Raw genomic sequence first — 27569 nt, forward strand, 5'->3', positions numbered from 1 at the left:
TTCGAGAAAATCAATGTCATGATATGGCACTGGCCTAAGTAGTTAAAGATGGCTGTTTTGTTACCAAGAAACCATGTGAAAACGCGTACCAAAGAAAGGCTGAAGTACCTTCTATTACAGAATCAAGTCAGGGCGCGTTTAATTCCAGGGTATGCCCTAAAAACAATGTCATTGAAGCAAGCAAAATTTACGTAGTGAAATTACCATCACAAGTGCCTAAAATATCCAAAATAGACTTTTTTCGCGCTGAAAAATTGGTTTCCGGCACTTGAATTCACGGCTGCACTGTTTCTTGGAAGGGACATTAACGCTGCAGTGCAGGCTGTTTGAATGCCTTTGAGTCTGCCAAGATACTTGCATTTCACAAGTGATTTGAAGCGTAGAAACAGGTACAAGTCCGGGTAAGCGAAGTCAGTGCTGTACGGGGGGGAGGGGGTATCGGTGGCACCTTTCCTTTATCCAGGTGTGGTGAAACCTCAACCATAGGATAACAGCTCATGCAAAATTCAGGGTGATGATTTTTTTCTTTTTGTCCTGACCTATTGAGCTGCTATGTAATGGAGTACGGAATTTGCCAACCAATTTTCACCACGCAACGTTTGGTATGAATGTAAATACCGCTCTGGAACGAACATGTGCTGCTGCGTTGTCACGAAAGATGCGACTAGCACGTGAGGTCGAGGGAATACAAGCGCGGGCATGCCCACCACGCTGCGAAGTGTTGTTGCGTACGAGATTGTGCGCGCAAACCTTGGAGACTTGTATGCGGATTTGGGTGATATAGTTTATACACATGGTGCCACTGTCACAATTTTCATGTTTATACGCGTTTACGTGTCCCCTTTATATTTGCTGTGTATACACGCTGAAAATCACGTCCTCTCACTTGAGACATACAATGAAATATGAACGAGGCCCAAACGAGGAAGCTAGCAGTCTTGGCGAAAGAGGTACGCTTCAACATGCACGATTGTTCAGAACCTTTACTGTGCGAAGTCTAAGTCTTCGATTCTGCGGGCGTGGTCGATGCATATCTCCAATACCAATGCCATTAGTAAATAACAACGTAGGACAGCAGTTGTAGAGTTTCAATGCTTTCAAGGCATGCAAAGCTATTCTTGAGTCACTTTTACAGTGGTACAATATTATTATGCGGAAAAGTAGAAAACATCAGCAAGGGTCGAGTAGCTGTCGCACCTCACTCCCCTGGTTCATTAAGTAAAGACAGGCCTACGGGCTGTACATTTACGATTGCAAGCATGCTGGGTAAGCATAAAACTTCCTTGGTACTCATTCTGAGCTGTTCGTGACGCTGGTGTGACCTTGAGAAGCAATTAATGAAAACGAGCGCCAGCTTCCTTCATTGCATGATAATTTTGCATAGCTTGTCGTAATAGGAATTTCGAATGATACGAAAGCCGTAACTCGACGCTATAGAACTCCGATCCCATCCGGCCCGGCCTTAGTCACAAAAGCAAGAGCCCCGGTTCGGCATGGCGTGGCCTGACATTATGTTGGCTGCGGAGGCAAGCTCTCACATTATATACACATATTGAAATATGTATCAGAATAAAAAGCAGTCCATTTAATCGGGTTTAAAGAAGCGTCATTTTAGGGCATGACATGTTTCACTGCCTAGAGTGCCGCTCACCACTCGCTCTGGCAACCGAAATCGCCAATATCTTTTTCGCATGCATGGGAAGCTTGGTATTTTGCAGTGCTTGTTGTTTAGGAAGTTTAGTACCTCATAAAGAGCACAAGGGTGTGAATCCATGAATAGTGCATCAGTTTATCTATGGCCTCATTGCTCCATGCTGGAAATAATCATGGTGCGGCGTCGATATTTTGGGCTTTATCCGGGGCTCTGAACTTGGGGCGTCACAGCCGATAAAAAGTCTAGGCAGCCCGAGCTTGGCCCAGGCCTTAGATGCGTAGACTCGAGACTGCCCCACGGGCCGAGGAGGGCTTGTGCTTTTCGGCTACCTGAAGCCCTTGCACACCTCTAGTACACAGTAAGAGCGAGGACGTATGAGAGATATAGGGCGCGCTTGGGAGTGACATGCTTGTGCCTCGTAGCTTAGTCAGTAGAGCGCCGTCCGCTTAGTGTCGCTTGCAAAAATGTCGGACGTTTCACACCCCGTGAAGAAATTTTGCCTGCAGTTTTTTCCTTTCTTGCCGGTTGTGTCATTTCAACAACAACATGTAATACGAAAATGTCAATGAAGTCTTGGTTAACAGTAGCATAAACATTTTCGTTTTAAGAAAAGCTTAAAAATAACTTACTGACAGACGCCTCTAGGAGTATCGTAGGTTCTTTATTCGTGGGTCCTACATACCACATTGTGTTTCTGAAAATGAGTAGTATATCTTTAATTTTGTTTACTAAAGCAATCTTTCAAGTAGACTGTTGTGTCCCAGGTCAATTATATTGACCAATCGTAATAATTGTTCCATGCTCTTTTTTTAATCTCACTTTTAAAACTCAAAGATTAAGAATGATGCAGATAACTCGAGGTTATTTAGAAGTTACGCAGTGTGGTGGAGCGGTGTGTGAAATAAACTTCACTTGGCGAAAATGGTTGGTTTTGACGAGGCAAACGACAATACAATTCTCCACAGATTAGTATACACGACCGAACTTTAATATTATAGTTTTGCATGCGTTTTAGAATACCTGTACATTGCCTTTTCCGAGATTTCTGCATAATCTTTTGCATCTACTACACACCTCAAAATGGGAACTTTGTAACCAACAAATAATTTATATAAGTCTGCTGGGCCGGAAATTCATTGGGATACTAATTTGCTGAAGGAAATCAAGCTCATAAGTGATGGCTCGTTGATTTACTAAACTATGAGTCATGTTACGGATCACTGGCTTCATTTGTATGAAAGCCGCTCAACTTAGTCAAATATCATCTTTTTTGATACCATTACATGAATGAAAAATAGCTGGGAGTCATTGAGGAGGTATGTTGAAAACAGACTTTTAGAGCAACATTTACCCGTGCATCAGTAGCGAGAGTAAGTCGGTGAGGTAACGGAACAAAGTAGCAGGACGTCACGCGTTCATGTCGTGAACGGGCGGGCTTCTCACCTTGGAGTCGTTTACGCTGACGTGGCTTGTGTGCTAGTTCTCAGCATGGCGAAGCAGATGACCGAATCAAGCGCCTTAGAGTGATAAATGTTCCGTGACTGGTGCTCAGCACAGTTCACAGTTTATTGCAGTTTTGCGAGTGAAGTTTCCGAGGTGACATTCATGCACGTATTCAAGACGCCTTGAAGGAGCAGCGCGCGCCTAATGCATGCAAATATTGTCTTGCTATGATCCATACAATCAGTTTGTAGTGAGAAGCAGGTGGGCAAATGTAGTGGTGGTGGAATGGGGCGGCTGTTTGAATGTCAGCGCCCTGTCGTTTTGTCTCCATTTGCTGCATTGGTGACATTTCTGCAATCAATGTAATAATGAAGACAATGCATTAACGGAACCATCCCTAATGCCAACGAGTTGGTCAATCCCGGGCGCGAGGTCTCAAATTCCTCGCCGGAGACAATCACTCGAAGGCTGAGGACGTCCCTTGTTAATACAGAGACCCGTTGCTAACTTTTAATAGAACTTTCAAACATTAGCGGCAGAAATACCAACTCCAGCACCCGCACTTAACAAAACCTCAGTCCATAGCTCTACGACTCTTAAAGACGGAGGCGTATGCATCGCCTCTAAATTTCTCTATATACATGGATGGCATTGATCCGGGGTGCCCGCGCTGTGGTCACCGAATGTACTCTCCAACACATGCTGTGACAATGCCCTGAGTTGCGCAACAGCAGCAAGTCTCCTTCTACGGAGGCGGACTGGGCCTGTGCCATCTCAAGTCACGACAAAGGAGACCAGCTTAGGGCCATCCAGAGGGCCCATGACATAGCCGTGGGGTTCAACCTCCCCGTCCCGTTGTGGGAGTGCCTATTGGGGTCGCCTCCTAAGGAGGTTGAGCGCCGCCTCCGGATATTAACAAAGTTCTTTGTCTACCTACCTGCCTGCTTGAATTTACTGGATTGCTCAAGCTTAACTGGGTTGTATACTGGCTGCTTGTGGCGTGATAATGCCTTGGACGAAGTTCCTTGAACGTTTTCGGGAATAAATGGCTAGCCGCATAGTGGCGCATCCTGATCTACACTTCACCCTATGTGGTCCTAGGTGATGTTGCCAAGAAAAAACTAATTCTGAATTCTACATTCATTGAGTCAAGAGGAGTAAAGCTGAAATAAAAAGAAAGAGAATTTATTGGCTTTTATTTACGTACCCTAATTGATCAGCGAAGCGACCATGAACATAGCATTGGAATTTGCATTCGACATTTTTGGGTGAGAAGGGCTGGATTTTGCTTGGCATTGCTCTACTTCAACTACTTCAAACGGGTATAACCGAAGGTGTTGCCATGCACGCTTGATTGTTTGCGTGATGTGGTCAGGTGTTTGCTACCATTGTTCAGTGAAGGTGCAATTCAAAGCTTAGGAAAATTTCTCTAACTGTTTTAGGCTGCTTTAGTAAGATTGCGTGCACTTCATGATTTAGTTGAATTTGTTCTAGAGCCAGTAGTAGCACCAGCTTTAACGCTGGATCGACCAGCATCTTACGTATAAAAGATAACTCGTATCGTCGACGATCGTATTACTGATTGCCGACGACCGGGATCACTACTGTAAGCGCACATCGCTTATGCCGAGTACTCTGACTTTTCAATTCCAGGACACAAGTTTTCACAATAAAGTGTACCGCCTTCATACACTAATATGGTGCATCGCCAGTAAACTGTACTACAGCCTTCTTCATCAATCCAACCACGTGAGAATATGAGCTGCTCATTGTAGTTTGCGTAGCTTCTGCTGTTGGTACAGTAGTAAACGTTACTGGTACATTTTCAAACACCTGTCTTTGAATTTACTATTCCACTTTAAGCGAGCTCGCAAAAAGTGTATTTGTTCCTTTTCGACGGCGGATGACTGGCCCCATATCAGACTCAATTCTAACCTTGCGTTGCAGAAGCGCCAATGCTGTGGCACCGGCTTCCAAAAGGCATTATCACCTTTACTGTAAGTTGATCTTGTAAAGCGAAATCTTCTGCTTTAGCCGATATTTTGGCTGTATTGGCCGACAAAGACAATGGCTCGGTCAGCACACAAGATGTCCAACAGCACATTTACAATACTTTCTTTTGAATTAATTCGTGGGATCTTGAGTTAAATTGCTGTGTAAAAATTAAGCCAATAATTAAGCCTGGAAGGGCATAGCCTTTATTGTTAGTTATTAAAGAAAACCAGATGCCGCATGAAACGCGAACATTTTTAGCAAGTGACTTCGAGATATGAAAAATCTTACGATAATTCGCGAGATCACCTTTGCCATGAACGCAAATGATGCCTATAGCTAGTAAAATTTTGTGGAAAGTTAGGTGATACACAAATGAATTTTTATATACAGGTGGTTCTACAACAACCACGGGATCTTGATACGCTATGAAACCATAAATGCCGATACTCTGTGACATTGTAATGACGTAACAGAACGCCATAGTTTGCACATGATAGTGGAGCCATTACAATATGACATCATGTGATGGCGTAATTGCACAAAATCTTCACTTGGCAAAAATGGGCCAAGCACGAAAGGTGCGCAACAGCATGTGAGGAGCAGAAAGCTTGTAATTCCTTCGAAAGCACTGCAAAACTTCTTCATCATTTTAACGCTTTCGGACGCCAGATCAATGCTACAATGACTGTGAAGAAAGAGAAAAGAAGGTTTTCAACTTCGTGTCATTTTACGCGATCCGCAAGCGACCTTATAATTTTTGTGCTACTGTTGCCAGTGAGAACTCCCCACCTAAATACGAGTGGCACTGGCTATTTGTCGCACAATATGCACACAAAATGTTAACGTAATATTTACTGGGGCTTGTCCCAAAATAAGGATGGGAAACGCCGTTGTGAAAAGACCCTTATGTTCGGACCACCTGATGAAGCTTTTTAACACGCGCCTAAGTCTGAGTACATGGGCCTCACGTATGTACTCTTTCATTCAAAACGCAGCCCTGATTTTATCCCACGATCAGCTACTCAGTTGTACGGCACCCTTAACACTGGACTACCATGGTGGCTTACTCAAAGAGTACTCTACATCGGGAAGAGGGAGTACTGGCCGTCATGGCTCAGTTGTTAAAGCGTCGCTAGTCCAGTAGTTCTTGGTACAGAACCCCCGCAAGGCCCCTTAACAGTGGACTATCGTGGTAGCTTACTCAAAGGGAAGTACTCGACAGTGGGAAGAGGGAGTACTGGCCGTCATGGCTCAGTTGTTAAAGCGTCGCTAGTCAGGTAGCTCTGGGAACAGAACCCCGCACGGTCTTTGTGTTTTTCGCATAGTTTATTTTTTTTACAGTTACACAATAACTACTACACTTCAGCTAAACTTTATAAATGTGCTTTACTCATTCTTTAACAAGCTTTTGTGCAGGACGTCTTTAGGGTGCCTGAAACAAAATAAAGAGCCCTTCGAAGGATTCCCCTTTTTATGGAGAACTGTGTCACCAATGATCACATTAGGACTTGATGCGTATATTTCAGGATTTTTGTAATAGAGATAGTAGTGATAAACAAATAAAAACAATAGCAGTACCGTTCTCTCCAAGTGCCATTCTTCTTGCGACCCTGAAAAGTATCAGCACATATCTAATCAATTTAAGTAGAAGGAAGGACGGAAGCAAGGAAGCAACAACAGGGGGAAGGCAAGGAGGTTAACCAGAGAGACATCCGGCTGGCTACACTACACTGGGGAATTTCGGAAGGGGACAAGAAAGGTGAGATAGAGGAAAGAGAAGGAAAAGAAAAAGGGAGAGACCGACAGTAAATTCATTGCAGCGTGTAGAACTACACCACAAATCAGAGGCGTTCAGACAAACTTAATTGTCTCAAGAAACACAAGAGGGCTTTCACTGCCTTGTGGGCTGCTGTCAAAAAAATGTGGACGGTGCTGTGTTAGCACCTGCACAGAAAGAGGCCGATCACCCAGTCACTGCATTGCGTTGGTTAGTACTCGTATGTCTGAAGCAGGTCGAGGACAGTGGCATAGGAGGTGTCCGATATTTTCATCGGCGCCGCAAACAACACATGCCGCACTGTCAGTGATTGCGATTAACGTGGTATAAGCTAGATGAATGGATAAGTGGGGTTCAACGTCCCAAAACCACCATATGGTTATGAGAGACACCGTAGTGGAGGACTCCGGAAATTTCGACCACCTGGTGTTCTTTAACGTGCACCCAAATCTGAGCACAAGGGCCTACAACATTTCCGCCTCTATCAAAAATGCAGCCACCACAGCCGGTATTCGAACCCGCGACCTGCGGGTCAGCAGCCGAGTACCTTAGCCACTAGACCACCGCGGCGGGGCGTGGTATAAGCTTTCGTGAAAACAAGTCTCAACCAGAGGCAATAGAGACGCGAAGGTTCATGCTGATGTAGGCGGGTGGAGGCTGAAGCTGTAATGAAGGGTCTAGTTGATGTAGTCTGGCACGTCGTAAGTGTCGTAATTTAAGTAGAAGTGATGAAAGAAGTTACCAGCTTCACTCAAGATTTCTGCTTTGCCGTCAGTGATCCCCATTATCGCTCTTGAAAAGCAATTTCATCCTATGCCGTTATGTCTACTGAAATATTGTTTAGTCGTAAAATTTTTGTATATTACTAAGCGTGTAGTCTTTTTATACTTGTCGCAGTTATCACTAGATGTAGCCACCTTTTTGTTGATTTTGTGGTGACCACCACACACAAACCTGCACAGCCTTCATCTAGTCACAAGCCCGGTGTGACACGGCCACTGCGACAACACGTTTCCGAAAAAGCACAGCGCCACCACAGCTTCATTGGATGCGTACTTCACCACTGGTGGGTATAAAGCCAATGCCGCGAAGCTCGGTTTATTTTTTGCTTCTCCAACTCTCCGAGTGTATCGTTGGCATGCTCACCCCACTGCTGGTACCACGTTAATGAACAGTTGTTGCTTTTCTTGTTGGGGTATGTACTTTTATCGACATGGCATATCACAAATCCATATGCATTACGTTATTCAATTTATTATTTATTTAAAGTGTTTATTCAAACTGAAGCTATCAATTTAAATTTTATTTGGCCTGATATATAAAGGAAATTTAATGAGCGTCAGATTTCGCACGCCATTTTTGCACTCCAATTTCTTACACTGAAAAAAAAAGCTAGAACCACGGCGGGGGTGCATTTTACTAGCAGTTGTGTACCGACAGTGACAAATTAAGACATGACATCAAGTCGAATAATTTCAATAGATATTGATTTTAAAACAAATGCCTCGGTGGCGAACATACGGCACTGACGAGCACCACAATCCGGGTGACATTTATTCCTGTTCAGATAACCTCTGCGGCCCATTGTGTTTTGATTCATCAATTACGCTCGTATTTGCACTTGTATAGCGATCACCTATCCCTAAAGGCAGGTCTACTACACAAACCGCATATACAACAGTATAAAAACTTGCCTTGGAGTCCTTTTTGAAGTATGTTAAGTAGTGCTGAAATCCAACAGATAGATTCGTAGCCTTCTTGGTAGTCCAGCAAATAGGATGATCCTTGCGTGTGTCCGTACTTAGCAACACGACCAGCGGTGTAGTCCTATTTAAAAGCTGCGCACAAGATTAACAGCGGATTAACTGTGCACTGCGATATGTTCAAACAGAAAAGAGATTACAAAAAGGCTGTGATAAATGAAGACTTCCCTGGTGTTCTTGTAATATTGTTGGTTTTAAGTATGAACCAACTCGCCCAGCTACAAGTTTTTCTTGTATTATGGTATTTACAAAATATAAAAGATAAAAAGAACAAAAACTGAATGCATTGAAGAAGGAATACGCTGATACCATGGACTAAACTATCATCGCCACGAGAAGAATGTACGAGATCGGCGATTGAGCCCCTCGCACTCGTCGACTATGCAAGTTGACGCGGCCCTGCAGGCAGTACCACTCAATGCCACTGCTTGCCCCAGCCAGCTTCATCAGCGAGATTTTTCAGGCACTGAAGACCAGGCAGTTACGACTGGCTTTCGCCCTGCGAAAAAGTCAGTGGACCAAAGAGGTGCGATGATTCTGCTAAGTTGGGCGCCGTCAACGTTTACCTGGCTAATGCGGCGAAGCTGTGGCATATAAACCATAAATCCGAGTTCGAAAACTGGGTCGCCTCCAAGCAGGCAATATTTTTTTTTGTTTTCAGTTGCCCTGTCGTGCGGAAGTTGCGCGCTAACAAAGCCTCCGTACATGCATGGGCGAAAGAACCATGCGACACGTTTACCGCCTATATTGAGAACATCTCTGCAGGCGCGTCGTTGCCGCAATTAGCGAAAGTGCCAAGGTCAAGCACATTATGAAGGATGTCGATGACGACGTGTTTCTTTATGCTCCTTGTGAAGTCTCCGGGCATGGTGTCCGAAGTGGTAACTTTGTGCCAGAGCTACGACGAATTCCGACGGCAACGAGCTCTCACCCGTCGTCCATCTCAGCCTAATCAACGGCTCGCTACACCGGACACTGTGTCTGACCACTGCCGCCTTCTAGCACAAATGAAAGAAGAGTGGAGGTCACATGTCAGTTTTTCCTCCTGTCATTTTCTCAGCGCCAAGAGCTCCCTCAGCAGCAGAAAGTGCGACCACTGACACCGTTGGTTACCATGCTCTGGCATGTGCTTCAAGGCCAGATTGCCGACGATATGCCGGTGCCCTTTGAGCAGCACGTTGTCGCCATGCCTCTTACGTACGCCAACGCAGTAAAGAAGTACCAGCTACACTAGTCCTCACAATTCAATGGACTGCCACATGTCACCACTCCTACTCAGTCGTGCGTCGCATGGACTCCTCCACTCGCTACCACAATCTCGACTCAACGGTACGCCGCGTGAACGGCGCCCCTCACCGCAAATGCCGGGCGAACGTGCGATAACAGGCCAATCTGCTTTGCATGCGGCGGCCGTGGACACATCACCCGATATTGCCGTCGTCGCGTGCCTAGCTACACAGACGCCCGATCACAGAACAACTACATGGACCGACCCTCTTCTGGTTATGAAAGTTCGGATCCTCAGTCGAGCTTGTGTTTACGTGACTACCAGGTAACTTTGTCTAGTCATTCACCTTCACCCAATCACATTCCTTGTCACCCAATCGGCGACGCCCAGCCCCTCAAAATGAGGGAAACTAGCCGTTGTAGTTCATGCGGCAAGAACTGCGCTGTCAAAACGCTCAAGTCTTCGGACTTTGCCGTCAAATATTGTCGAAGTTTTTCTAGACGGCGTCCATAGACACGCTCTTGTAGATACTTATGTTTCCGTGTCCCTTATAGACGCTAAACACTGCCGCAAGATTGGAAAAGTGACCATGCCGTTTGAAATTATGTGCTTACGTGCTGTGAATGAAGAGTGTGATATAGTGTCAAGTTTCGGGCCCAGGACCGCTAGCGAAGAACCAATCGAGCCACGAGTGCACACATACACACACACAAAATATATTTACACGGAAAAAACAACTATTATTGGAGCATTGCTAAACATAGTCTGTCAAATGCAGTTCAATGCGAAATTTCTCGCTGAATTAGAAGTCTCTCGCCGTTTTTTTTTCGCTTGGGCTTGGAAGCCGATTGCTTGGGGTGACGCGCCGTCTGTCCCGTTGGCGTCTTCAACGTGAGTTGGCCCACGTTATCTCACGGCCTTCTGCCGCAGTAGCAGCAGGGAGGTAGCGGTCACTCGGAAGCTCCGCCCTGGAGCAACAGCTCTCAGCCACCGCGTTCGTCCCAGTAGCACACCTGGGTCGTGCCAGCCACCCGGAACGGCAGCAGGACCAGCGGCACTCAACAAACCAGAACTCGTAACAAATCGAGATGGCAGCCGGAACAGCGGAACCTCGCCTGGTGCCTGGGCCAGTCACCCAGCCGGAGTCCAGGACAGTACAGCGCCTAGAGGACGTCTCCTAGTTCCCCGGACTGGTCGTTCAGCCAAGAACCATGTGTCCATGCCCGCTTCGCTGCTTCGAACGCTGTCACGTGCTACCTGATCCCGTGCGCTCTTCTTTGTCGTCTTCACTCTTCTGCCCATATTATCACAGAGAGCCTGTTGGGTCTGTAGCCACCTGCACTGCCCGACTCGCCATAGTAGAGGACCTCTACATTGTTCAATTTATCGTACCTTCCCCCTACTCTCACGACATCATACTTGCCTGGGATTTCCTATCGCGTAGTCACGCCATTAGAGATTGTGCCAGCTACAAGCTGGAACTGCTCCCGTTGTTCGACCAGAGCCCTACGACAACACTCATCGAGCCGAACTTAAGGTAGTTGTCGGAGAAGACACCAACATTTTACCGGCAGCTGTTTTGTTCCCTGTGTTCTCCGACGACCTGTGGGATGAAGTAGCACTCTTTGAGCCATTAGGCCTCTTTATAAGCCATAAACCACTTCTTCATTATTCAGTTCTTTTGATTTCGAACGAACGAGTGCTCTCTGCCTCTACCAATCTCTTTTCGTATACCATAAAACTGTTCATAGGCGAATCTCTTGTATGCGTGCAGCCCATTCATAGAGAACAAATTTTCACCGTGCAGCAAGAATCATGCCGAAGTGACCTCACTGCCGTCACTGCCCTTAACCACTCAGACGTACACACTTTGAAAGTATTCAATTCGTCGATCACAGGCGTACTGTCACTATCTGAACGATCTCATCTCCTCCGACTGCTGTACCTGCTTCGCAAATCTTTCGATGTTGTTAAACGTGCTCATTAAAAAAAAGGATGGTTCCATTCGCTTCTGCGTGGACTACTGGTGCCTGAATAGGATCACTCGAAAAGACATGTACTCTTTACCCAGAATTGATAAGGCCCCTGATACATTACAAGGCGCCGAGTTTGTTTCATCATTACACTTGCGTTCAGAATACTGTCAGGTGCCACTTGTAGATGCTGATCGATCAACAGCAGCCTTCGTGACACCCGACGATCTATATGGGTTTAATGTCACGCCCTTCGATTTCTGTAATGCGCCTACCACCTTCGAGCACATGGTGGACTTGGCTCTTCGGAGTTTGAAGTGTCAAATATTTGTATGCTATGTCGACGATATCGTCATCTTTGCACCAGACTTTGCAACACATCTCTAGCGCTTAAAACACGTCCTCAGGTGCCTGAAGAATGCTCAGCTCCAACTCAGCCTCAAAAAGTGCCACTTCGCTTCTCGTCATTTTGCGATTCTCGGTCACGTTGTATCGAAGAATGGTATGCTTTCAGACCCGGCTAAATTACGTGCTGTCGCTGACTTCCCCAAACCAAGGTCTGAGAAGCAGTTACGGAGCTTCATAGGGTTATGCTCATACTTCCGCTGGTTCGTGTGCAACTTCACCTCTACTATATCACTTTTGACCGAACTTCTAGGCAGCGCCACTGAAATGTCGTCATGGTCTTCGAAGTGTGACCAAGCCTAGGCTTCTTCACCCTTCGTCGTCTCCTCAATTCCCCAACAATATTGCGTCATTGCCTCACTGCGGTGGTCAAGTGGCTGAGGTACTCGGCTGCTAACCCGCAGGTCACGGGATCGAATCCCGGCTACGGCGGCTGCATTTCCGATGGAGGCAGAATGTTGTAGGCCCGTGTGCTCAAATTTGAGTGCGCGTTAAAGAACCCCAGGTGGTCGAAATTTCCGGAGCCCTCCACCACGGCGTCTTTCGTAATTGTATGGTGGTTTTTGGACGTTAAACCTCACATACCAATCAATCAATATTGCGTCATTACGGTCCTATGGCGGCAACGGAGGTCCACACCAACGCTAGCGGTGTCGGCCTTGATGCGGTTCTTGCACAACGCAAGCCTAGATTGGCCGAGTATGTCGCCGCATACACCAGCAGAACTCTAGCCAAGGCTGAATTAAACCACAGTGTCACCGAGATGGAATGCTTGGCCATTGTTTGGGCGCTTGTTAAGTTGCGCCCATACATTGATGGCCGTACATTTGATGCACTAACAGACTATCACTCATTATGCTGTTTGTGTTTGCCCAAGGATCCATCATGTAGTCGTCTGCCGGTTGGGCTATTCAGCTTCAACAATAGGGCATCCACATGGTATACCGTTCTGGCCAGAAGCATACCGATGCTGATGCACTGTCGTGGTCCCCACTATCCTCTGTCATTGCATCTGTTTCCTCAGACCACATGCTGTCAGCTCTTGACGTGAACACTATCTCTCCTGCACAATGCAATCATTCGTGAGTCGCTTCGCTTCTTGACGTCCCCGCCGCGGTGGTCTAGTGGCTAAGGTACTCAGCTGCTGACCCGCAGGGCGCGGGTTCGAATCCCGGCTGCGGCGGCTGCATTTCCGATGGAGGCGGAAATGTTGTAGGCCCGTGTGCTCAGATTTGGGTGCACGTTAAAGAACCCCAGGTGGTCTAAATTTCCGGAGCCCTCCACTACGGCGTCTCTCATAATCATACAGTGGTTTTGGGACGTTAAACCCCACATATCAATCAATCAATCCCTTCTTGACGTGTTATCTGAAACACCGACACTTCCAAACACTCTAACCCTGCACCGCTAGGCTCCAAACCTTCGCAACTATTCAGCAGATACCAGGAACTGGCTAATAGTAATTCCCCGAACGCTGCTCTCTACAGTCTGCGCGTGGTTTTGCCCTGACCAGCAATGTGCTCATGCTGCTGTCTTGAACACCTTTGAGCGCTCACAAAAGAGGTATTACTGGCGTTTAATGTTTACTTTCATCCGCCAGTTCGTTCGCGGCTGCACGAATGTCAACGGCGCAAAAACCCATCACATTCTGCAACAGTTAATTGCAACAAACTCCACGCCAAGACCACCCATTCGACCGCGTTAGAATTCATCTCTATAGACCACTGCCATTGACAAGAGCAGGCAACCGAAGGGCTATCGTGGCTGTGGACCCTCTTACACGGTACGCTGAAACTGCTGCTATTCCTTCATTGTTAGCACAAAGCGTCGCATCTTTCATCTTCAATCGTTTTGTGCTTATTTATGGTACTCCTCGTGAACTCCTCAGTGACCGTGGGCGTGTGTTCTTTTGTGATGTAATCGAAGCACTTCTTCAACAGTGCCATATTGAACACGGGAAGAGTACAGAATACCACCCACGGGCGAAAGGTTTGACTGATCGACTTAATCGTACTCAGGGTAAGATGCTCGTGACGCATGTCGTTTCTGATTCAAAAAAGTCGGACCTCGTTCTTATATTTGTTACATGCGCGCATAACACTTCTACGGAAGTCACTGCCGGGGTTTCTCCATTTTTCCCCTCGTAGGGTCTCCGACCACTGCAAACCATCGACACTTTGCTACCATACACGCCAGATCCCTCCAAATGCGTGCCTGTCTCGGAAGCCATTCGTTACGCAGGAGAGTGTCGCAACCTAGGCAAGCGGCTTTTTACAGCCGACCAACAGTGCCAGAAGAAGACCCGCAACGACGATCATCATTATGCACCAATGTTTGTTCCTGGAGCACTTGTATCGCTGCATGTACCGCCCTGCACTCAAGGTGTATCGCCACAGCTACTCTACAGTTATCATGATTCTGTTTAGAGAAATTTATTCACCAGAACAGTGAACATCATTTACAGTCCAACAGAACATTGCGACAGAACACCCACAGACACCAAAAGTTGTTACAAAAGGTTATGTTTACATATGGACAAGGTACACGAAATACATAGATACACAAGAATTGTTACAAAAAGATCTGTCTACATATGCACAATACAATGTAAAGGAAGAACACACAAATGAAATGTAAAGATCTATTGTTAGGTATTATATAGTATTTACAAAGTATTTGCGTGATTACTAAACAAAGATTAACATACAAAAACCAGGCAGGCTATAAAACAAACTTTACAAGTCTCTCGCAGACGAACACAAAATGGCAGAACCAGTGTAGAAGGAATTCCTCCTCACCCAAAAAGAAAAGTTTCTCCGACAAAATAGATAGTATTTATTTGTACAGTTGCTCCAAAGTCGGGAAGAGAGCATGGCGGCGACGACTTGCTGCAATAGCCTTGCAGCGATTATGCCAAAGACAGTAGGCCCCAGCAACAATGAGAAGGCAGGCAAAGCGACCTCGAAAACAACGTCCAGAAGAACGAAAGCGGTATACTCCGAGGCCATGAAATCCAGCATGCACAGCCCTCCAGAAAACACGAGCAACGACGCATTGTCTTAAAACATGCGGATTTGTTTCCCGTAGGGAGCAGTTCGGACATGTTGCTGATTGGACTATTCTCCACCTTTCGAGGTGGTCAAGGGTAGGAAGAACGCCCCACCACAGCCCCCACACGAAGTCCCGGAGGTGGCCAGGCCAAACTGATGACGTCAGCACGCTTCAAGACACACAACTAGAGCGGATACGGTGTGCCTAAAGAACTAACGAGATAAAAAAAGCGGCTGTTGCGTCAACGATATGATTGTCTAACGCATCTACCTCATGGCAAGTTGTCAGAATATGACAAAAAAAACGTGACAGCTGTTGCAAAAAACGAAGGGAGCATTACTGATTGAGGGCCCCAATTAAGTTGTACATCAGGCATTAAATACCGAAGGTTAGTGCCCAGAAAACAATATGCCTGAGTTCGCGCGGGAGATTCCTCACTTTTACGAGGCACAACAGGAAGCGCAGGGCCAGTAGCCGGCAGCGTATTGATACTGAAGGGAAAGAAATACCTCCCTAGGAACGCTGCTGTGCTAACGCCACACAAGAAACCAGCTCGCTGCCACCGGACCAAAAGAGGGAACACAAGGCAGACTGCAATGACCTCACGATGCGTAAACGCGGCTGCTCTACGTAAAAAAGATACCAAATGCGATCGCAGAACACAGTCTGCACAAGGTACCTCCGCTAGGCGGGAAGTCGAAATCTTGGCGTTCTCAATTTTTTGTTTTACTTCGTCGAGGGCGTTTGACCAAACGGAGTTACAAACGTCGTAGTGGTTTTATAGAATTACTAAAATGCGAAGAGACGCAGCCGGTTGTAGAAGAGATGGGGAGCTCAATCTGAAGTTTGAACAGCCGATGAACAAATACCGGGATTTAGAAATATCTAGAGTGGCACCTAAAATGTCACCATACTGAAAAAATAAACGCAGACTATTCTTCCCGCGTGGTCAAACGTACCTCTATCATGAACTACGCCATTGAACACCTCATGCCACCAAGCGACCGTCGTAGGCGTGGATTTCAAATCGTTCACGTAGACCGTCTCAAGCCCTACTTCAACCCGCTTGTCCCCACCTGTTAGATCGCCAGGATGGCTTCATCCTTTTCACCTGGGGTAATTTTAATGAAGAGAGAAGACGTTGGTATACCATGGGCTATACTACCATCACCACGAGAACAAGACACGAGATTGACAATGGAGCACCATCATGTTGGTCCGCCTGCGTTTTTTTTCGAGCTACCACCCGCTTGGTCGGCTTGTTCAGTAAACCCTCTTGACAATTGTATTAGATCGCATCTCTAGAGCTGGAGAACGGACACGGCAATCATAGACAAAAGTAATCGCACAGCTGTATGCACATCACACAGTTTATACCATGCGTACATCGCAAGCTTCTGCAGATTATGTTCTATTGCCTTATTAATTTTAGTAGTTTATAAAAATGTACGTAGGAAATTGTACTTTTTACTTCCACTGAACATATTCTACTAATATCTTTCGTTTTCGCTGGCATTGTTTCTTATTTCATACACAAGCACTCGTTTCCTCAGTACTCTGTACAACCTGGGCCTCTTGACCTCCATGTTTTCCTCGAATTCAAAGTAGTTATGTGACAGTAATAACTCTAGTAAATTTAAATATACTTCGGTACAATGTTGTGCGCTCTGTTGAGAGGAGGTTAGCTCAACTGAAGCTCAACGTTAACTACCGTGAAGACGTTATGATTAAGGCGGCTGATAAGAGTGGAAGCATAGGGATCTGGTTAATAGAGAAGTACAAGCACGGAGCTTACAGAAAAGTGAACAACCCTGAGCACTACCGTAAATAAGACAACGATCCAAGAAAGCAATACACATTCACAATTGGCAACTGGCTTAGATCTCTTTTGACAAATGAAGTGATAACTTCATCAGAGTTTAGATTTTTGAAACGAAACAGCAAAGCAGTGGGGTGGTTCTATCTCCCTCTGAAAACTCACAAAATACCATCATCAGAATTAAACAGTACCAATACTCCAGGACGCCCAATAGTATCAAACAACAACACCTCAACCGAGAATTTCTCTATATACTTCTAAACCACATTCTAGGTGTGATTTATGCAAGATACACCCCACCTTCAGAGAATAATAGAGAAAATTATTAAGGACGGTACTACACCACAAGAAGCCATACTCGTCATACAAGACGTTACACAAACATTCCTATCCTCGAGGGCATAGCTTCAGTTGAGCTGACCTTATCTCGACAGAGCGTGCAACATTGTACCGAAGTACGTTTAACACTACTAGAATTAGTATTATCACATAATTACTTTGAATTCGAGGAAAACTACTACATTCAAATGCAGGGAACAAGCGCGGGTACCACAATTGCTCCCACCTACGCAAATGTATTCATGAAAATTCTGGAAACCAAAATTCTGTCTCACTGTGAGAACAAACCTCACACATACTTTCGGTAAATAGATGACATATTTATACTACGAGGACAAGGCCAGCAGAGTTTAAATAATTTAGATAACTTCACCTCATTCCTAAACTCATTTCACACAACAATAAAATTCACCTCCGATACCTTGACTGAGGTCATCAACTTCTAGACACGACCACGTATTTTGAAAATGGTGTACTAAATACAACTCTGTGTAAAAAACTATTTTAGAAGCTACAATACCCAAATTATACAAGCCATCAACCAAGACACTGTAATAAGGGCATTTTCAAGATTCAGGCAACAAGGTTACGCTGCTTACGCGTAGAAAACGAAGACTACGTAAACAGACTTACCGCCCTAAAAGAAACACTATCAGACAGAAACCACCCTAACACCTTCCTTGACAAAGCCTATCCGGACACACTGGAAGTGGACCGCAATTAAGCACACAGACCACCCTCCAAAAGCAAAACGACAGCAACTACACCTCTTTTCACTACAAAGTTTTCTAATGCACTCCCTAACATGAACAACATCCTCACAAAATAATATCAAAATCTAACCACCAACCACAAACTTAAGAAAATATTTCCCGAACCGCCTAAAGTAGCCTACAGGCGCAACACTTACCTTAAAGACATATTTGTTCACGTAAAACTTAAAGAAAGAGTAGGATAAAGTCTGGTCCCTGTGGCTTGCCGAATGGTCCACCAGCAAACACATACAGCTGACTACGGGCGTAAAAATCACAGCATCTGATCACATTCAGAAGGTCACGTCGAGCTTCAACTGCACTTAAAACAACATAATATACTGTATTGAGTGGGCCACCTGTACAAAACTATATATAGGTGAAACTGGGCAGCCGATCCACGTAAGATTGAACAGCCACCGTGGAGACACAAATCACAATTTACCAAAAGTAGTAGTCGGTCACTTCACCGAAGAGGACCACAATTTTGACCAAGCAAAGCTTTACGTTCCACAAACTAATTTTCGGTCACCACGAGAGAGAAAATGCATGGAAGCATATTTGATACACAAAGTTGGGTCCCTACACACATCTGAAATCAACGTAGCACGTGGCAATTGGGAATAACTGAAAGCCATAACTCAATTGCGGCAATATTTACAGAGGCAAGATACGTTCAGTATTCAAATAGACAAACTGGTACTAGATTGAATCGCTCCTAGCCTGCATACTGTACTATTAACGTTCTCGTTCATTTGAGTTAGAGATATTTATTTGACTATACACAACTACAATGTCCACATGCGGTTTCCTCATTTTCGGTAGAAGGCATTCAAAATCTGTAAATCTGTAAAGTGGACATGGAGGAGCCCTAATGGCGAAAATAAGAACGAAAGAGACTTTATAATAAGTAACCAAAGGAACAAGCAGGATTTCGAACAGCCTACTCAACAATCGACCACATTCATACTATCAATCAGGTAATAGATAAATGCTCAGAATATAACCTACCACTATACATAGCCTTCATAGATTACGAGAAGGCGTTTGATTCAGTAGAAATATCAGCCGTCATAAAGACACTGCAGAATCAGGGTGTAGATAGCATATATAAACATCCTGGAAGAAGTCTACAGGGGATCTACTGCTACCATAGTGCTTCATAAAGAAAGCAACAGAATACCAATCAAGAAGGGTGTAAGGCAAAGAGACACAATCTCCCCAATGCTATTTAGTGCGTGCTTACAGGAGGTTTTCAGAAGCCTAGAATGGGAACAGTTAGGGATAACAGTTAATGGAGAGTACCTTAGTAACCTGCGCTTCGCCCATGACATTGCATTGCTGAGGAACTCAGGGAACGAATTGCAACTCATGATTATGGATTTAGACAAAGAAAGCAGAAAGGTGGGTCTTAAAATTAATCTGCAGAAAACGAAAGTAATTTACAACAACCTCGCAAAAGAGCATCGCTTCGAGATATGTATTAGTGCACTTCAAGTTGTAAAAGACTATGTCTACTTAGGGCAGGTAATAGATAAACCACAGAGCCTAACCACGAGACTGAAGTAACTAGAAGAATAAAAATGGGGTGGAGAACATTTGGCAAGCACTTTCAAATTATGAGAGGTCGATTGCCACTATCCGTCATTGAGGAAGGTATATAACAGCTGTATCATGCCGGTACTAAGCTACGGAGCAGAAACCTGGAGACTTACCAAAAGGGTTCAACTTAAATTGAGGACGACGCAGCGAGCAATGGAAAGAAAACTGGTAGATGTAGTTTTAAGAGACAAGAAGAGAGCAGAGTGAATCAGGGAACAAACGGGGGTAAGGATATCATAGCTGAAATAAAAAAGAAGAAATGGACATGGGCCGGGCATGTAGTGCGTAGACAGGATAACCGCTGGTCATTAAGGATAACTAACTGGATTCCCAGAGAAAGCAAGCGAGTTGGGGGAAACAGAAGGTTAGGTGGGCAGATGAGATTAAGAAGTTTGCGGGAATAAATGGGCAGCAGCAAGCAAAGGACTGGGTTAACTGGCGGAACATGGGAGAGGCCTTTGTCCTGCAGTGGACGTAGTCAGGATGATGATGATGATGATGATGATGATGAACTACAATGTTTTTGTTTTCTAGAACCGTGAAGCCACTGCTTTGTCTCCTCTTTCGTCGTTCTTAAAACCAATCCTATCACGCATCGTTAAGGACATTGCCATCCCAGAAAACTCTCTCTGTATTTCCTCTTTTCCTTTTTTTCGTTTTTCTTCTTTTTTTCTCCGTATTTTGACTCTAACATCCCACCTACCCCCCTACAGGTTTTGTCTCTTGCCCACCTCAATTTTTTCTTTCCTTTTTTGCATGTTTCTCTGCTCGTTCCTCATTTCCTTTGGTTATTCCATTTCCCTCTTAGGGGCGAAGCTCCTTAAAGCGGCACATATCTTTCCTCATATCGTAGTCGCAGTGCGTACCCAGTCTTACGCTTTCACCTGCAAGGTGGTGCTGGTTGGAGATTTCTCCTGTGCGTTGTTGAACAATAAAAAATTCGCAACATGCGCGTTAACTAAAAGCCCAATTCTCCTGTATCTAATTCCCAATTAGCAGCCGTTGGCATGTACATTGAGCCCTATCTGACAAGAAAGGATTTTTAGGTTATACTCACTGGGCGTAACCGCTTTGGTTTTAGAAAGGTTTAGCGAGCCTGACGATAGCTACAGTGCGAGAAAAAAACGACGATACAGAGAAAAGAATGAGACTAAGGACTTGTCTCTGTATCGTCGTTTTGTTCTCACGCAATATCGTAATGCCATATCAACTAGCCCAAACTTCCATACTTCTAAGTTTAGCGAGCGTCGGGCGGCAGTGCCATGAATACAGTGAACTAGTATATACCATGAACTCGAGGTGGTTAAAGATGGGAAGTAGACAAGAAGCCCAAGCCATAAGAAAGTGTGCGTGTGCCACCTCTCGTTTAGTCCTTGGAATGTCCGCTGGATGGCGGTGCTTCTATATGCGGAATATATGATGAAAAGATGCGAAATGGTGGTACTTGGAGTGTTGACTAGATGGACAAACGGACACACACACAGATGCATGGACGGACGCACGGATGGCTGCATGGGCAGAAGGACGCATAGACGGACGCAGGGGCAGCTGCATGGACGAACGCAGGAACGGACGCACGGATGGACGTGCGGACGCACGAACAAACGCACGCGCGTACGGGTGGATGGACGCATGAACGGTCTCACAGACGGACGCATATATGATGAAAGGATGCGAGATGGTAGTACTTGAAGTGTCGACTAAATGGACGAACGTACACACCGACAGATGCATGGACGGACGCATTAATGGCTGCACTGACGGATAGATGCATGGACGGACGCATGGACGGACGAACGGATGGACGTGTGGACGCACAAACAGACTCACATATGGATGGGCGCATGATCGCATGGATGGTCACATAGACGGACACATTTATGATGAAAAGATGTGAGAAGGTGGTACTTGGAGTGCTGACTCGATGGACGAACAGACACGCTGACAGATGCATGGATGGACTCACGGATAGCTGCACGAATGAATGGTCGCATGGACGAACGCAGGGGCGATTGCATGGATGAACGCAGGGACGGACGCATGGTTGGACGTGCTGATGCATGAAGAGACGCCGGCATGGACGGGCGCATGGGCGCATGGACGGTCACACAGACGCACGCATGGACGGACGGAAGCAAGAATGAATAGATGAACGGATGCTTCGCCCCAGTCTCTATCACTGACCCCGTGGATATGCTGCCATTTTTTCAGCCAACATGCCGCAAAATTCTTGAATCGATTCCGCTGAGCAAACACCTACAGGGATACTCAAAACATATTTTCCTAATGAACCCCCCCCCCCCCCCCCTCCCATTAAACACGCGCTCTTCAGACCCCGCCCGGTGACGCGGCTGGAGTGAGACGCTGTGCAAACGTGCTTTGCATGAGCTCCGGCCTGGTGACACGCTGTGTTCTGGACTTGCTCTCAGTGGGCTCATCTGCAGGAGGTTGTCCTGTACCTACGGACACCACTCGTATAGGCAAGTTTGTCTCCGTTTCGGAGCTTCCAAGATTTCCCTATCCAAACCGCGTTGCAAGGTTAGGTATATCTCCTAAGCCGAGCCTGGGCCGCGTCAACGGGCGTCTGGCTTGCGCCTGGTGTCTGTGGACCTTGTTAGGCTGGAGATGGCATACTACGTCGAAGGGGACACCTTAACGCTTGAAGATTTTAAAGCGGGAGAGTGGGCTCCAGTGCTGAAGGCACAGGTTCGATTTAAAAAGACTCTGCACGGCGACAACGCCAAGAGTAAGGGCCAAACCACATAAGCGCGAAAATGCACGCGACAGGTGACGTAGATCGTCTTCGCGCGATCAGCCACTAGCGCAGGCAAACCTCATTCACGCGATGGCTTCGGCGAGCGAACTCCACTGTTGCTAGCATGAGGCCGTCTACTCGCACAAAAAAAAAACGCGTAGTGAGCGGTATGCAATTTGAAAATAAGATATATTGTTGTGTAATGAAACGGAAAGTGTTTATGAGTGCCTTGCAGCACTTTTTTATATGCACATGCGTAAACATTGCGTTATTTCTTAATGCGCATACGCGACTCGGGCAGGGTCACGTGCACCTATGTAGTCTGTCTTTTCCGGTTTTTCGCTATTGGCTGCTTGAGCCCAGCACTTCCGGGCGATGAGCGACGGTTTCCAAATCTGGAGAACCGAGCGATCGCGCGAAAACGAGCGCGCGACACGTCGCGCGAACGCCCTGTTTCGTCGCTCATAGAATCGCTCGTCGCTGTCGCGTGCATTTTCGCGCTTATGAGGTTTGCTCTTAAGCCTTGCGAGACACAGGCCGGCAGTGACGGGCGCAAGACGCACGGAGCGCAGCAAGTCAATCGGGGGAAAGGGCCGGTGTGGAAGAAACGCGAACCATTTCTCAAGATGCCAGCCACGGATTTCAAGGTTGTGTACAGGCCCTTGAACTGGGACTTAAGTGCCGTGACAGCGAGAGAACTCGGATGTGCACTTAGAGCAGCAGCGCGTCTAACAAGTGTGATTGCCGCAGAAGAAGACATTGTGCGGGTTAATGGCACAAACAACACGTTGACGGTGAGTGCACTTTGTATAAATCACAGTGGGGCATATGCTACTGTGAAGACGCCCAAGCTGGGTGGATGACTCACTGACTGGATTCCGTGCCGACCGGTTGTGCCCTCGTGATCTGCGACGTCAGCGTAGCTCTGGCTGACTGGGCTGGCCCTACGTCATCTCCTGACGCCAATATCTGACGACAGTGTAGCTCTGACCTACTGGATTTGGTCTACGCCATCTCCTGACGCCGACAAGAACCGCAAGTGGTGACGTCTCGCAGCTGGTGCCCCGTCCTCGTACTCCAGTGACCATGTTTCCATCTTTCCCATCTCTCCTATCCCTCGATATGTCCTCGCTCGTTGTCCCAGTGCATATCTCTCTCGATAAACATTTACTCCTGTCTTTTTAATTGCTCCTCACCCCAGTCCTTGTGAGCTACTGTTGAGGTATCACACCCTGAGGCAGACAGTTACGGGGCTCACTTTTCTCTTCCTTTCCTTCTTATAACCACTTTTCATGCTGGGTGATCGCGACCTGCTGCTTTCGGCGTTCGTGGCGCCGTTGGAGAACTCCGTATGGGGAGTGATTTACAAAGCTTATGATGGATGCCCAGTGGAAGAAGTTCGGACGGGATTCCTGAGGAAGAATGAAGGCATAGATATTCTTTACTAGCGACCTCTCGAAAAGTCAAAGGCGGTTCAGATTACGTTCGGGGGGAAACGCCTACCCCGGCAGGTTACTTACTGAAACTGTCTGTACGCTGTGATTCCGTACAGAAATTTAGTCAAGACTTGCTACAACTGCAGACGAGTTGGACATCGAGCGGACGTTTGCTATTGCGCGAAGAGTAACCTATGTCACCGTTGCGGGGAGGACCATCCTGCCTCACGAGAAAGAGCCACTCACGTGCACGCCGGACTACATTGTGTGCCATGGTGCGCATCACACAGGGAGCCGGAACTGCAAGTTTTGCCTGGCTCGCAAGCCACCAACAGGCCGGCTGCAGAGCATCGAAAGGAAGAGCGAAGCTGGCAACGATGAGCGGTCCTCGAGGGCCACGGAGTGGTCATCGTGTGGTAAAGAAAACACAAGCAAACGCAGGGACCAGTCGAGTTCCTTCCCGCCAATGTCAGGGTGCGGGGGCGGCCAAGATGGCGGACGAGTATCCAGTCCCAACAGCTACGCACGCGACACCAACAAAAAATTGGCAGCATATTCACGGAGTTACTGATGGAGAGTGGGGCGAAGCATTCGTCCATACATTCGTTCTTGCTTCCGTCTGTCCATGCGTCCGTCTGTGTGACCGTCCACGCGTCCATTCGCCCGTCCTTGCGTGCGTCTGTTCGTGTGTCCGTCCTTGCGTTCGTCCATGCATCCGCCCCTGCATCCGTTCATGCGTCCATTCATGCATCTGTGTGTGTGTCCATTCGTCCATCTATTCAACACTCCAAGTACCACCATCTCGCATCTTTTCATCATATATTCCCCATAAAGAAGCACTGCCATCCAGTGGACATTCCAAGGACTTAACAAGAGGTGGAACATGCACACTTTCGTACGGCTTGCGCTTCGGGTCTACTTCGCATCTTTAACCACTTCGAGTTCGTCGAGTTCATTCATGGTATATACTAGTTAATTGTACTCATGGCACTGCGGCTCAACGCTCGCTAAACCTTTCTGAAACTAAGGAGTTTACACCCAGCGAGTATAACGTAGCAACCCGTTCTTGTCAGATAGTGCTAAATGTACAATCCAATGGCTGCTAATGGGGATCGCAGCGTGCGTGTTAACAAAAAGCCGAATGCTCCTGTCTGTCATTCCCCATTAGCAGCTATTGGCATGTATATTGAGCACTGCTTTTTTATTGTTCAACAATGTACAGAAGAAATCTCTGAGCGGCACCACCTTGGAGGTCAAAATGTTATACTTGTTACATACTACAACGGCTACGAGGGACGAACGGGTGTCGCTATAAGGAGCTTCGCCTCTGAAAGGTGTGGTTTTGAGGCACGGCCTCCCAGAACGATACCGCTCGAGAGAGGGTGTTAGCAGCGCTTGCTCAGTGGCAAGGAGATTTGAATAAAAGAATGGAAAATAGAATTGCAGAGATAGAACGCGCACTTTAAAACGACCAACGACAAGGGACACAAGCACCAGCATGCAAGGCTTACAGAAAGCGACGAAAGAGGCGTCTGCTTGCGTACAGGAGAGTGCAGCTATGCAAGTGGATAATCGGGAGACAGTGAAGAGACCACTGCCGGGGGATGAGAAAGCTAACACAGAACGATTAGCCGAAACGTCACCAGTAGACAAGCCGCAGCCTGTTTTTAAGGTCATTAGTCTTAAGTCGGATAAAGTAGGAAACCAGGGGAAAGACAGGATAGGTTGGAGGCTCGAGTCGAAAAAATTTGGCAGATCCCATGTACCTGGGAATCGACGTTATGCGAAGAGTGCTGGGGAACGGTGACGGTGTTGCAGGTTTTTTGTTGAGCGACACGTCACGAAATGACGCTAAAGGTATGTACAACTGTTGCATGCGCAGACATATGTTGAATAATTGCAAATGTTTACATAACCAGTTGTCTGCGCTTGCGAAACAATGCCAACTGGAGTATGCGTATAACAACACCAGAAGCTGATATGAAGCGCTGATGCTCATGAGGATGGTGACCCAGGACACTGCTACACAGATGAGCCCTAGCGGATGGCAATTAACCACAATTGGTGTCCACCCGAGGTGACAGCTGTATAAAATTAGTGCATATGTAATGTTCACAAAATTGGGTAGGCAGCACTGCAACCACTATTGACGTTTCAGGAAGATTAGAATCTATATGAAAAGTAATTTCTTGACCTAAAGAAGATCTGTGCTAAGAAGCTTCATTGCCACACAGAATGTTTGGATTTGTTTCCAGTTGGGACCCTAACATTTATTCTTTGCATTCATTAGGTAGACGCTGCCCATGCCGGGTATTTCTTAACGCTCGCGCTTTAAAATTGCCCATGTGTGTTCTCATCGTACCTCGGCAGATGCTAAGTGTCGATCACCTGTGGCACATACCCGCATACCAGCGGCACATACCCATCTGTCGGTATGGGCCACTGTCTGGCGGGAAGTGTTTGCCAACGTACGCGACGGCATTGTGACATTATTTGTGTCTTGACCAGCGCATCATATTCGTGAAACTATCTTACCATCGCATACTAATTTGGTTCACGCCAAGTTGAGGGAGTGACCACGAGAGCACCCAAACGTAAGCGGCTAGATAGGTAGGTAGATAGATAGATAGATAGATAGATAGATAGATAGATAGATAGATAAGCCCTAAGTCACCGAAGTTCGCTAAGAAATGCGCCGCACTTAAAGTGCTAGGAAGTGATGAAAACAAACAGCGTTCTTGGCTCAGCGTTGGCGTTTCACAGCAGAGTCTCGAGCACACATTTCCGGATGTTCTTGAGAGGCGCCCAGCCAGCGAATCGTCAAGAGTGAGGTGCGAGCGGGCGGGAAAGTGGGGCGCAGGGATGAGAGAGAGCAAACAGCGAAAGAAGGAGTGGCGAACTGTACTTACCCTCTATAACACTCTATCAAAACACATGCTCGCGTTGCTAAGGGCGAGGATAACCGTGCACTACCGCCTTCTTGTCCTTCTCTCTGTGTCGTCGTTTTGTTCTCGCGCTATAACTATCGTCATACCTTACCAACTAGCCCAAGCTGCCACACTTCTAAGCTACCGCAGCTGTTGCTATAGGAAAGGGAGTGAGAGCTGAGAGATAACAGCGGCCAGCGCGCGGACACCGCCGCGGATGCCTCGGACAATAGCGCATGACTGTCAGAGCCCTACCAAAAATGCATTCGCATTTTAAAATTTGGCGGCGTAAGTGCGTACTTTGCTGGAAAAGGTCGTCGATAGGCAATAGTATTTTCTCTTGAGAGAATGAATAAAACGTTTATTTTACGTTGTGCGCTAGAAAGGTGGCGAATAGGCACTGCGTGAAATATGAGCGTCATCTAGCAGTAATTTGCATAGTGAGTTTTTCTAAAACGCAAAGCCACTGATAGGTGGCAGGATCGCGTAAAAGAATACCCGTTTTCTGGTCATACCGTCACATGCTGCCTTTTCTGGGACTGTGCGCTACCACCGCCATGTAACCAAGAAGCAAAGCCAGCTAACATCAGGGGAAAAATCATGAGCCAAGAGTCAGGCAACCAAAGAGACGTGTTTCCGCACGAACGGCC

General features: G+C 46.6%; 1 protein-coding gene across 1 annotated transcript in view; it reads right to left on the reverse strand.

Annotated features, from left to right (window-relative positions):
- Window positions 1–27569, reverse strand: part of LOC142767563 (uncharacterized) — a 117300-nt gene that overhangs the window by 59862 nt on the left and 29869 nt on the right. Inside the window, exons 4-6 of the mRNA XM_075869489.1 lie at window positions 8564–8707; window positions 6671–6702; window positions 2284–2348 (exon numbers count right to left, since the gene is read on the reverse strand). Coding sequence (XP_075725604.1) covers window positions 2284–2348; window positions 6671–6702; window positions 8564–8707 — 241 coding nt within the window. The remainder of the gene's footprint in view (window positions 1–2283; window positions 2349–6670; window positions 6703–8563; window positions 8708–27569) is intronic.

This window comes from Rhipicephalus microplus, chromosome 7, assembly GCF_043290135.1.
Source record: "Rhipicephalus microplus isolate Deutch F79 chromosome 7, USDA_Rmic, whole genome shotgun sequence".
Classification (NCBI taxonomy): Eukaryota; Metazoa; Arthropoda; class Arachnida; order Ixodida; family Ixodidae; genus Rhipicephalus; species Rhipicephalus microplus.